The 13617-nt window shown below is 35.0% G+C and overlaps 1 protein-coding gene across 4 annotated transcripts in view; it reads left to right on the forward strand.

The window, feature by feature from the left end:
- PTPN12 (protein tyrosine phosphatase non-receptor type 12) overlaps positions 1-13330 on the forward strand; it is a 93378-nt gene extending 80048 nt beyond the window's left edge. For 3 of the 4 annotated variants that reach the window (XM_007450085.1, XM_007450086.1, XM_007450087.1), the window contains 6 exons: positions 2944-3926; positions 7483-7560; positions 8450-8517; positions 9451-9481; positions 11818-11919; positions 12466-13330. In XM_007450085.1, the coding sequence (XP_007450147.1) occupies positions 2944-3926; positions 7483-7560; positions 8450-8517; positions 9451-9481; positions 11818-11919; positions 12466-12527 (1324 nt within the window). In that variant the 3' untranslated portion in view covers positions 12528-13330. The remainder of the gene's footprint in view (positions 1-2943; positions 3927-7482; positions 7561-8449; positions 8518-9450; positions 9482-11817; positions 11920-12465) is intronic. The other variant, XM_007450088.1, reaches the window with a different exon arrangement.
- Positions 13331-13617: the final 287 nt, after the last annotated feature.

Below are 13617 nucleotides of genomic sequence, written 5' to 3' on the forward strand. Positions count from 1 at the left end.
CTAGAGAGAAGCCTGTGCGCACCGCCACAAAAGATCCTGCATGCCGCAACTAAGACCCAACACAGCCATAAATAAATAAATAAATAAATAAATTTAAAAAATATATTCAGAGCTTCCCTGGTGGCACAGTGGTTAAGAATCTGCCTGCCAATATGCAGGGGACACGGGTTTGAGCCCTGGTCCAGGAAGATTCCACATGTCACAGAGCAACTAAGCCCATGCGCCACAACTACTGAGCCTGCGCTCTAGAGCCCGTGAGCCACAACTACTGAAGCCCATGTGCCTAGAGCCCGTGCTCTGCAACAAGAGAAGCCACCGCAATGAGGAGCCCACACACCGCAATGACGAGTAGGCCCTGATCGCCGCAACTACTCTTGCGAGAGAAAGCCCATGCGCAGCAACGAAGACCCAACACGGCCAAAAATAAATAAATAAATAAAATAAATGAGAAAAAAATGTATGTTCAGGTTTTTGTATATCAACTGTACCTCACTTAAAGCTATTTTTAAAATGTGAGTAGCTAAGAATTTCTTTACTATGTACATATCAACATCATGTAAGGCTACTGCTTCTAAAAACATTTACAGGATTGTTGTAAGGCAGTTTAAGCACGTTTAACTCTGGTCCCTCCCTAAACTTCCTAAAATTATAGTGGAGGAACATAAAAATATATAAAGATTAAAAACCAAAAAACTGAAGAGAAGGTGGTAGTAAATGAGATTTTGACAGAATTTTGGGAAGTGTAAAACACACTGACCAATGTGAAAAGGGACTTAGAACAGAGAAAGCTAAAACTTGCTTTCCTGTAGGTGAGGGAAGCCAATAAGAATCAAGGTGATTGTCTTCAAAGAACCCCCAGAAAGGCCCAGGAATTGGAGGTCCCCCTTAAGCCTGGTGTGTAGGATGGGACTGAAAACAAGAAGAGTACTTGAATGTCTCTATAAAGAGTGTTTAGAACCCCAGATTCCTTCCATCAAATTGAGCAGACAGATGACAGCTTCGCGCACACCTGGGAACAGAGTAGGGAGGGATTTACTCTGGCGTGGTTGAACCTGGAAGTCTCTGGGTTCAGTATATCAGGTCCACCTGATGGTGGGGTTGTTAGTTCCTTGCTGAAAGCAGGAATCTGCATGCTGAATAGTGAGATTGCTCCCACCCCTTATTTGGCTCCCAGAATACTGATAGCCACTTCTGGTGGGAGACAGAATCCCTCTCTTGAAAAACTAACCAGCCCAAGAGAGGAAATCGATAGTTATTGATGGTTGTGGCCCACCAATGACATTGCAAGGACTGTATTCAGTCACCAAGCAGTAAGATGGCCACTAAGCCACAAGCCCGCCCCCTTACATTTACATACACATTTCCCAGTCATTTAAAATATTCCATTCTCTCAAAATGAACAGAACCAGGAATTATCAGACACTCGACAAAGCCTCTAACATGAAAGACATAATCCAAATAAGCAGGAAAAAGTGGATGGAATGGAGACGACACAGAATAGAGAAAAGATGGGGGGGTGGCAAATGTCTGTTTTCTCAGTAATTAGGAAATATTGCAACCATGAAATAAGAAACAGGTCATAATAAATAAGAAGCTCTTGGAAATTAAAAATACAATAGCATAAATTTTAAAAGTTAAAATTTAATTTTAATTAAAGAAGGCTAGAAGACAGTCAAGGAGATCTCCCAAGAAAATGAACAAATAGAGAAAATAGAGAGAAGATAAAGAAATTAGAGAATCAAACCAGGAGGTATGTCACATAATCATAGTAATAATAATAATTATAACTAAAACTAATCACAGTCTGGAAGGAGACTGGAAGAGAAGAAATTAGGAAAGGAGTTTCTAGTAGTAGCATGAATTTTTACACAGAAAGTTCTCAATATAATGGACTAAAAACTGTAATACAATGGATTAAAAAAAGTTACACCATGAGATTGTAGAACATGAAGAATTAAAAAAAATTAAAAGTTCAAGAGAAAAAACAGCTCACATTCAAAGGAACGGGAATCACAATTATAAAATTCTGAAGGAAAGTTATTTCTAGTCTAGAATAATACACCTTTTCCAAAAGTCAGTAACCTTGAAAATACAATAATTATGTAGGCCTCAGGAAATTTGTTTCCTATGTATAGTTCTTAAGAAGCAATTGGAGGGTATAACCCACTAAATTGAGCAAGTGTAGCTAGAAAAATGAAGATGGGACCTGGGAAACAGGAGAGTCTAACTCGAGAGAGTGTCAGCCTCGGGGGCCAGGGGTCCACACTGGAGTGCGAGGCTCAAGGTTTCTAAGACGGATGTCTGTGATATTGATAGTCACCTGGTATGCCTGACCAATTGAGAGGAGGTGTACAAATCTTCAGGAAAGTTTGAAGAAGGGCTGAATTACTGATGGTACATAGGAAACCCAAGGCAATTATTAGGGAAAAAATAAGAGTTATATAAGAAAAAATAGGAAATCATGCTGTCATTGGTATGAATAATAACTGTAGTCATAAGATTGAACTAACCAAAAATTAGCAGTATTAGGAAGATGGAGAAGACATTTCCATAGTAGGAAGACAGTAGAGTATGTGTGAAATAGAAAGATCAAGTAATAACGTTTATGCATTTTGAAGTATTTTGAAATATGGAGGCAAATCTTCGAAGTAGCTGTTTTTAAAAAGTTGAAACTTGATGTCTCAGGGCAAATGGAGGGCTGTGGGAGGGGACTGCTGGTTTTTTATTAAAATTCTTGTGTTATTTGACTTTTTTAAACAATGTACATACATTACTACCTTGTTAAACATTAACTTTTCTTTGGCAAATTTTAATTTTTTATTCATAACCACAGACTCTACTGACTTTTAATTTAAAGAGGCTTAGCTACATAACTGTTACCTATCAACTTATTTTTTAAAAGGATGAACATTCTTTTAATACCCTTTTCTTAATATTTTCCAGTTGCCTTGTAGAAGGGGATGCTAAGGAAGAAATACTGCAGCCTCCAGAACCTCACCCAGTGCCACCCATCTTGACACCTTCTCCCCCTTCAGCTTTTCCAACAGTCACTACTGTGTGGCAGGACAATGACAGATACCATCCAAAGCCAGTGTTGCACGTGGTTTCATCAGAACAACATTCAACAGACCTCAACAGAAACTATAATAAATCAACAGAACTTACAGGGAAAAATGAATCAACTGTTGAACAAATAGATAAAAAATTGGAGCGAAATTTAAGTTTTGAGATTAAGAAGGTCCCTCTTCAAGAAGGACCAAAAAGTTTTGAAGGGAACACACTCTTGAATAGGGGACATGCAATTAAAATTAAATCGGCTTCGGCTTCACCATGTACAATTGATAAAGTCTTTAAATCACAGGAATTGAATTCAAGAGATCTAAAAATTGATGGTATTTCCCAGAATTCCTGTGTGGACTGCAATGCAACACAGTCAAATAAAGCTCCAGTTATCTTACCAGAAGAATCACAGAAGAATTCAGACACACCTCCAAGGCCAGACCGCTTACCTCTTGATGAGAAAGGACATGCACCATGGTCATTTCATGGACCTGAGAATACTCTACCCATGCCTGATTCCTCTGAAGGCAAATCCTCAGATACCCACTGTCAAACAATGAAAACTGGGAGTTCTACACCAAGCCCCACGACACAACTTGCAACCCATGATCTCACAGATCATCACAACAGCTCCCCTCTATTCAGAGCACCCCTCAGTTTTACTAATCCTCTTCACTCTGATGACTCGGACTCTGATGAAAGGAACTCTGATGGTGCTGTGACCAAGAATAAAACCAGTATTTCAACAGCAAGTGCCACTGTTTCTGCTGCCGCTAGTACTGAAAGCATTTCTACAAGGAAAGTATTATCAATGTCCATTGCTAGACATGATGTAGCAGGAACAATACATTCAGGTGCTGAAAAAGGTAATGATAATAGTATCTAACACTTAAATATTTTTACTATGTGCCAGTCACTGTTCTAAGCAGCTTAGCTATATTAATTCATTATGTTTTATTCCACACTTTACTCCAGAACCTATGCAAAATTTCATTATTTTTGATACTATTTTTTTTTTTAAAGTAAGCCTTTATTTATTGTTACCTTAGTTTGAGCACATTGCATTACTGGACTTTTTGTTTCCAAAATATTTAAATTGTTGTAACTGCAAATTTTCTTTTCTTATGTCTTACAACTCTTAGTATTTATATGGGTCAAAATTTTATATGACTGAATAATTAGAAATAGTTTACGGATTACTTAAAGTGACAGTGACACAAATATTGTAGAATGGCTTGATTGGCCATTTAATTTCACCCATGTTTATTACAGATATCTATTTCGTTATCTTTTTACGATCTTTTAACTACAAAATACCTTTTTAAAATTTTAAACCTCCTCACAAATGCTTGCAAAATGGCTCCTTTCAACAATGAGTTTATTAACCAAGGAGCAATATTGCAGCTGCTTAGCAGAATACAGGAAGTTTAATTCAGTCAGTAGAAAGTGGGATGTTAACATGTCTAGTCATCAGTGCTACTACTATTTAATTAATGACTCTCTTCTTTAAGCAGTCTAAGCATTTCAAGATAACGCATCCCCTCAGTTCCCAAGATGTATTATTGGGTCTTGAAACTCCTCTTTAATCTGCTAAAAATTACCATGGTGCCGTCTTAAACAGACCATGAAGTTGACAGCAAATATATAAACAAAAGCTGTTTATTGATAGGTTGATTATCAGTGGTCTTTTACTTGTTGGTGAACTTTGATAGCGACACACGTAGACTGGTATTTATAATGTGCAGTCAAATAAGTACTGTGAACTTGACAGAACTTTTTCTAATTCTCACCCAGTAAGTACCACCCATACTGTGGTGCCTTTATTTTCCTCAACTCACACATACTTTTTTTTCTTTTTTTTACCTTGGGGATGTATCTGGTAGAGTAAATGAGAGTCTAAGCTAGTTTTTTTAATTTACAGGATTTTCTATGTTCTTGATTCTTCTGTGGTTTATTTGAAGGATCTTCAGAAGATAATGGTTGCCACAATAAATACTACTTTACCAGTTCGGCATAATTTAAAATTGTTAGTATATTTTTTTCCCTCAACTTCAGAGTTTGAAAAATAACTGCTAGGTTGTAACTACACAAGAAAACATGTAGATAAGAAACTGTTTTGGTTTTTTTTTTTTAGCATATCAGGCATGTGTTTTGTACCTAGGAAATAAATTTTTTTAAACCATTACTAGAAATAGAATTTGGTGAGGGGAAGGATGCATGATATAACATGCTCATTAAAAGTTACTGCCATATGACCAGTGTTTTGGTGATAACAGAAAGAGTTCCTTTAGAATACAACATACTGTACAGAATAGTTGAAAGCACTCTTCTGTATACCAGCTCACTTCCTTTCTCTCCATTTTATTTGTATTTCAAAGCAAAGATAGCTATAAATGTGATTTCTGGTTTCTTTTCACCCTACCTTAACTATGCTAAATGAGTTTGGTATTAACAGAAAATTTTTCTGTGTTGCAGCATAACTACAAGCAGTCCTATTTTTAATGTTAGTAATTATTTACCTTGTAGATGAACCTTTGGCTCAAGGATTAGATTATTGTTTGCTTGTTTGTTTTAAAATTTGCTATGGAATAATTTTGTTTTGATACCTAAAACAACCTTTTGCATAAGTTACTGCCTAAAAAAAATTCCTGACTATCATTCTGATTTTAATATTGACTCAGGCCTCCTGAAAGATTTCTCAAACATGGCTATACTAGGCTCCCATAAAGTGTATGATTTACAAAAGCCTATGAAAAATGTGCAGGCTCTGGTTGGATAACCTCTAAAACACAAATTTATAACACAGAAAAGGCAATCCAGAGATCCAGGGAGAAACATGCAGTTGAGAAGCCAAGGCCACAGTTAGAAAATAAAGTCTTTTAAGAGCGAGGACTGTTATAACAGAAGAGGTATAGAGTTTCCAAAAGATACTTGATGTAAACAAGCCATACTGTCCTTCCTGATTTGTTCACGTAATTGTGAAATGGCACCACAATGTCAAGATTATGCATCCCTTCCTTTCAACAGCCATCTCTTCATTGTGAGCTCTTAGTAACAAAAGAGCAAGGGGAAATATGATTGCTTAGACTGTTACTACCAGACAGGGTAGATAGTTCTTTAGTAGCTTAACTTTATATGCAAGAGAGTTCCAGTACTCTTAATAGTTCCAGTACTTTTATATATGTGTGTGTGTGTGCGCGTGTGCGCGCGCGCGCACACACACACACACACACACACACACACACACAAAGTACTGGACTGGAACTCTTCTCTCAGCAGGATCCAGGGGCTGTATTTTCTTGTGTCTTCAGCTAAATAATTGTAGGAGGAACCAGAGCAGTCATACCTGGCTCATGCATGTTGAAAATTGAAAAGGCTTTTCTTGATTTTCACTCTCTTTTTAATGCATAGCCTATCAAATGTGGTAAAATAGCAAAGTATCATGGCACAGTTGTTCACATTTTTAAGAAAACAGTTGTCAAGGCCCAATATAGGATCCTCACATCTTCCTTTCTTTGCCCCATCTTTTCTAACCTGCGAGTCCACACACAGAATTGTATCCTCATATTTTCTTTTTCTACCTCCAGTGAAACCTCAAAGGATCTAATACTCTCATTTCACCTAATGCCATTATAAGGCTAACTGACAAGGCTTACTTAATGCATTATCTTTTCCAAGAGCTAATTTTGTTTTTACTGGTGAAAAGCTTTTATATGGCTTCAGTCAGTATTCTCAAAGCATGGTCATATGCCACTGTTCACAAGATTTTAGGCAATAAATAAATGAACATCCAAACATTTTAATGGTTATATTTTTGTATATTAGAGAAGTAACTAACACTTTTAATCTGCTATTTTAGTCATTACTATTTAAAACATGACTGAAGTACATAGTTAAGTTTAAAATGAGTGGGATTTAAAAAAATAGGACACATGGTCCACAGTACGGCAAAACTCGTAAAAGGAGTTAAGCAATTGATTACAGTTTGGGAAACACTGACTTAAGTCAAATGACTGAAGCTTTCCTTTGTGGACTCAAAGCATTATCGGCAAACCCAGTAGAGAAAGCACTCGCCTGCTGGCTTCTCTGCTGAAGATGCCTTCAGACTCAGAGGACAGTGTGATCAATGCCTACACAGTGTCAGGAAAGTCATGGGAGAGTCATTTTCTCTGTGCAACAGTGATGGAGTTCAGTCTTTGCTCAATAAGCTTTATAATTGTTTTTGATAACAAGTCAAGTGATAAGGATATCTTGTTTATTTTTGCATTTTTAAAAACTGGTTCTCCTAGATACTTGTGGCAGTGATTTTTAAGAATGTCAAGAAAGCTGTCTTATTTTGTTTAGATAACAAGTTCACTTTTAAATGAGTTAACATTTTATAACAAGTTTATAATTTGTCTAAATTTTATGTATTTGATATAGATGTTGATGTTAGTGAAGATTCGCCTCCTCCCCTACCTGAAAGAACTCCTGAGTCTTTTGTATTGGCCAGTGAACATAGTGAGTATATCTTCTGATTTTACATATTTCATGCGTTAATAATAAGCTCTGAAAAACATGGCTGATTTCAGTCTGTTGCTGTTGAGCTACACAATAAATTCAAAAACAGGTTTGAATTTATACTGACATGTTTTTAATTCCTTATATGAAAAATACTTAAAATGGTATTTTTTATTTGCTAAGACTGCTAATAAAATGGCTGCATTTATATTAAACACTATAATCCAGTTAAATGCAACTATAACTGTATACAGTTTATTGTCTTTTCATTCATTTAAAATGGCACTTACTTATGAAAAGACATTAACTGCTTCACTTGGTACCAGTTTAGGTAAGTAAACATTTAAATTCTGTTGTAGGCAGGCATCACTCAGTTGATGTTAACTGAGGCCCCTTAGGGCCACAAGAGTATCAGTGAGGGAGAAAGTGATATTTCAGAGTATTGATAATACATTCCTTCTCCTTCCCATCCTGAAAAAGAGTATAGAAAGAGCTTTAATATATTTACGGTGTCTTGGGTTCAGTGGAGGTGCACACTACTAGTCTTATCTGAGCTGCATTTTACAAATATTTTATTCATTTTAACTGATTTTAAGAATGTTAAAAACAGTGAAGCCGTATACTCCACTAATATTAAATAAATAAGTCTATGTCTGTCACACCTGTAGATTACAATGCACTTGTAATAAACTCTGATAACTCAATTCTTTAAATTTTAAGGAAGAAAGCAAAGCTTAAAGGGATATTCTTCAATTAATAGAAACTAGAAATTTTTTGGTGGAAGTGATAGTTTCTAAAAATCTATAGTATCTGTTTTTGTATATTACCTTAAAGCAAGAAATTTTCATAATTAAAGATAATTTTAATTGTAAGATTTCATTTTTCTCAGATACACCTGTAAGATCTAAGTGGAGTGAACTTCCAAATCAGGAACAGTGTGAACAAAGAAAACCTGAAGTGAGTCCTTTTGGGATTGGAACAGCTATAGCTCAATATTTTTGTTCTTTTGTTTTATTAATTTATCTTACAGTTGTTTGTTATAATAACTTAAGACTATTAAATATAATTTTTGATAATTATTTCTTAAGCTATGATTTCAGATGAGAAGTGTATAAAATGTGAGATCTAAAATTTTTTTAGAGTGTTATGATCTACATATGACCATCACTTCAGAGTATTATTTTCCTAAGCTGCTTTTGAAATTTGTAAATTATGCCTTGTTTCAAATCATTTTGGAGGTATGAATAGAACAGGAGTTACTATTTTCAGGGTCCCAGTACTTTGCTAGATTTTGTTCTTTCCATTATAAAACCAGGTATATTGTCTCTCCCTTTGGTTTTTCTGGTCACATGAGACTTCCTTTCACATTCAGGAAATGTTTTGGTAGCTAAATATTTTAGCCACTGGAAATGCTATTTTTCATCAACATGAATATTTTTCGTATTTCTCTCATATCTGAATATCTGAAATTGGGGTATATCTTAAAATTGATTAAAAAAGCATTGTGATATACTTTAATTGGTAGATAAAGTATTGGTAACCTAATAATGACGCTTTGTCTTACAATCAGCGATATCATAATTTGATGAATACAGTAGAGGGCTGGCAAAATGCAGTTGTGTGTATGTTCTCTTGTGTAGTAACTTCTGCATTTTCAGTTTTCATCCAGAAGGAAAAGGAATTCCCCTGTCCTTTTACTCCCAGTATAAAACACCACAACATTAAACATTTTTAACCCTAATTGAAAACACCATTGTTTTCTTTTCCTTTGACACTAGAATCTTGATAGATCTTGATTTATTGGGATATATACTCATAACAGACCAAATTTTCTATAATTTGTACATGAAAGGGATGTACTGTAATAGCTGTTGAATGTCTTCCTTATAGGGCTTGATAACCTCTGGAATTGAAACATGTGGTAAGTTGGATTGTGTTCCTTTTTGCTATAGATTATATAGATTAATTCCCATAAAATAGCTTGTCTCATGGTGTGTACTTTTATTTGTGAAATTTATTTCAGTATGTGAAAATATGTAGGACAACTCTTCTAGAACCTGAATTATTGTAGTATAATTCTTTTAAATTCGTTATTATACCAGATATTATTATTGATCAAGAGGATAACAGCATTTATTATCAGTAGTTTATTATCAGTAGTTAACAGGCTGATAGGAAGGAAATTATTTTAAAAATACTTTCCTGTATTTTATTTCTGTTGTTTATAAAAACACTTAGAATCTAGATCTGACAATGATTTGAATAAATGCCCCAAATTAACCTAGATGATTGAATTGGGGGCCTAAAAATCAATTGTTTTGGAAATCTTTCTTTTAGGACTTCTACATTTGTGAAGGCTAGTAAGATTATGTTAGCTCAACCCAGTGTTATAATGCCAAGTTAGAAAATTTTTCTACTACATTACTTTTATGATCATAGTAAAATAGGTCAAGTTATTGTTAATTCTTATAAATCAGTAACTATGTAAGCAGCTCATTAAACATCCTAGCTTATATAGTTCCCTCAGTTTATCTACCACCTCTGCCCTTACCCTCCATTCTGCTTCAGCTGCTCTCTTCTTGGATCTTTGCCTAATGGGGCTCCATTCCATCTCATAAACTCTTTATTACTCTGTATTTACTTTTCTGCAGCAACATATTATAAGGAAAAGAGCAGAAGCTTTAGCGTCAAGCCCACCTGGACTGGAGTCCCATTTTTGCCATTTTACTATTTGGGTTTGGGCAAGTTACCTCATCTTTCTAGGCTTCAGTTTTCTTCTCTGTGAAATGCAGATAATGGTAGTAAGAGGGTTGTTGTGAAGATTTAATTAAATTAAATCATATATGGAGAGTATTAGACAGTGCCTGACACATGATAGGCACTGAAATGGTAGCAATGCTGTTATTATTATCTATGTTATATTACTATTGCTGCTATGGCTAGATCCCTGGGTCTTTTATTTTCTTAATATCTGTTAACTCCTTTCTGGTTTCTCTTCCTTCTCTATTCAATCTAGATTCCATCACTCTACTCACACTCACAGTTATCCTTAACTTTCTTGCCCCTAATTCCCATACCATTTTACTTTATCCCTCAGGATTACTAAATACTGCTGAGGAACTTGGCTGTTTTACAGATTGAGCATACAGTTCTAGGACTGATCCACAGTTGAGCCCTCAGTGTTGCTTGGTTATCTTACATGCTCTACTTTATACCCTTTTTATTTCCCCTGAATTTTCCAAATCTTTATTTTCTTCGTGAATCCCACTAACTATTACTCAGTAGTAGACCCTTTACTTCATTGAGAAAATTGAGGCTTTTAGCCTAAATCATCATTTCCTTATAGAAGCCAACCCTGAATACCTACCTCTCTGCCACAAGTTTAGTCTACATGCCTCTCTTTTCTGTCTCCGTTTATTATAAACCTTATCACACTACTATAATAAGTAATGTACTTGTCTGTCTCTCCTACTAGACCAGGGGTTAGCAAACTGTATCCCACAGGCCTGATCCTGCCCGTGGCTTGTTTTCTTATTCTGCCCTTGAGCTGAACGAATTATTTTTACATTTTAAAGAGTTGTTTAAAAATAAAAACAAAGAAACAAAAATCAATGAAGAATGTGCGACAGAGACCGTATGTGGCTTGCAAAGCCTAAAATATTCTCTAGCCCTTTATAGAAAACGTTTGCCGACCCCTGTCTAGACTATAAGCACATGAGGACAAAGATTGTCTGTTATTTGACTTGTATTCTAAGTTTCCAGAAAAGTTCCTTACAGGGGGTGTTAGGGGACGTGATGAAGGTGGTGAAAGAATGCCTGAATCATAGTAGTTGATTTCTTTTGTTACTAATCTTATGCATTGGCAGTTAAGTAAGTAAACTAAAATTTAAGCAATGCTAAATCTTAAAAGAATTACTACTTTCAAGCACAAATATTAAGTCCATTAATAAACTATGAACTTGTTTGCCATTGATTTCCATATAAAGGCATTTCACTTGCAGTTAAAGTAGGAGCATAAGGAGAATCGTCACAGCAGAAGTACTCGCTGCAGATTTCTAGGTGCCTGCAAGAACACCTAATGTAATTTCCTGTGTTCATTACCCTTGCATTTATATTTATCTGGGCCTCTAAAATTATGATGCTCAAGAAAAAACTTGCTCTTTTAACTAACTGCCCACATTAAAACAATTAGAGGATTCTTCTACCTATGATGCTACACATGATTATGACTAACAATGGCTTTGATTTGCATTTTAGACCATCCAGCACGAGGTATTCATACAGAGACTTGTACAGAATGTCCACCTACTTTCAGTAACAAGAAAGTATCAGAAAGTCCAACAGAAGCCACAGAGATTGGTAATTTGTTTATTAGATAATTTTAAAACTGTAATTGTGTAGTTAATGCTGGCAAGGATGAAAAAAAGTTATTTGCCATCATTCCAGAATTTCCTTAAGGCAAAGTTTTATCTTTGTGCTGTGATTTATTCAGGTCCTTAAATGGCACTTGCCAAGAATAAAACATGTACCGTCGAAGTTGCTTGGAATTAATTATGAAACAAATGAACTAATTTATTGTTTCATACTGAGGTTAAAAACTAAAATATAAAAAACTGCAGTATGTAAACAAATCTTTCTTTTGAGTTGGAAAGACTAAAATATCTTAGCTGTTTTTCTTACATTTTGATAGGATTGATTTTATTTTTATAAAAGAAGCAATTATTTTCAACTACCCAGAACAAATTAAGAGTTGGTTTGTGTTTGTAGAGATTTGTTTAGTTTAAGTTCTAAATTTCCATATGGAAATTTATTTGTTCCAGAAAATAAGAATGTCTACAGACATGAGTTTAATAGTGTAAAAATATTTCTGAACACTAGAGAATTATTGTGGTATTTTGATTATAGGTTTTGGTAATCGCTGTGGAAAACCCAAAGGACCAAGAGATCCACCTTCAGAATGGACATGATTCAGGGAACTAAAAGACACTTTAAATTATACTGGAAAATTCAAGTGCCACTGAAAGCCAGATTTATAGTATTCCATCTTAAAAATGTGGGACTAACAGCAGTGTAGATTGTTACCTTAGTGTTTTTTGCTGGGACCATCTACCTGCCTTACATTACACTTAGGAAAAAGTATTACATACGGTTTATTTTGTAACTTCAAGTATTATTGCCTTAATGTCTCTTAACCCTGTTACACGCTGCTTGTAGACATGTTAATATAGTAATACTTTTATGATAAATTGAGTTTAAGGACTACTCTTTTGCTAATGTTTTATCATGTATGCATTATTTTGTATATGTACAGGGCAAGTAGGTATATAATTTGATAAAGTTACAGTCATAAAATATTATTAACAGAAGATGTAAGAAATTTCTGCATGGTCTAAATCTTTGTGTACCTTATTTGTAAATTATTTGCCCTGAAGTTTTAGAAAATAGTTTCTGAATTTTAAAATTGCTGGATTCATGCAGCCAGCATTACAGGTTATCAGAGATCAAAGATTGTAATAATAATACATTTTGTAAATTGTAAGCAAAAAGTTATTTTTATATTATAAACTATCTAATTGTCCATCCTAATTGTCCTTGTTTTCATTTAGTTATGGAGATTCAGTAAGTGCCTTGGAACAATATTGAATTCTCTTAGCTCGTGTGTGTTACTTTAATATTTGAACTCAACTGGGATTAGAAGACTATCAAAATATATGTATGTTTCAGGATATTTGACCTGCCATTAAAAAGACAAAAACAATTTTACAGTGCCTACTTGTTTTGGTTTTTCATTCCTCTTTTGTGGGAAATTAGACTTAATATCCACCTTCCTCCCAGCTCAGTCTTATCTTTAAGTCATGAGTGTGAATGGGGTTTAATTTCTTAATTATAGAATAGGGAGCACCTTCTGCAGAAACATGGCTTTGCAGTTCTAAATACTTATCCTGGAGTCAGCCCTAGGCATCCTTCTTAGCCTTCTCATTGTTGCCTACTGGGATGCCAGGAAAACACCAAACAAAGGTGCAGTTGGGAAAAGGGATCTGGTTTCTTCCCATCCTG

The sequence above is a fragment of the Lipotes vexillifer genome, unplaced genomic scaffold (assembly GCF_000442215.2).
Source record: "Lipotes vexillifer unplaced genomic scaffold, Lipotes_vexillifer_v1.1 scaffold712, whole genome shotgun sequence".
In the NCBI taxonomy this organism is placed as follows: Eukaryota; Metazoa; Chordata; class Mammalia; order Artiodactyla; family Lipotidae; genus Lipotes; species Lipotes vexillifer.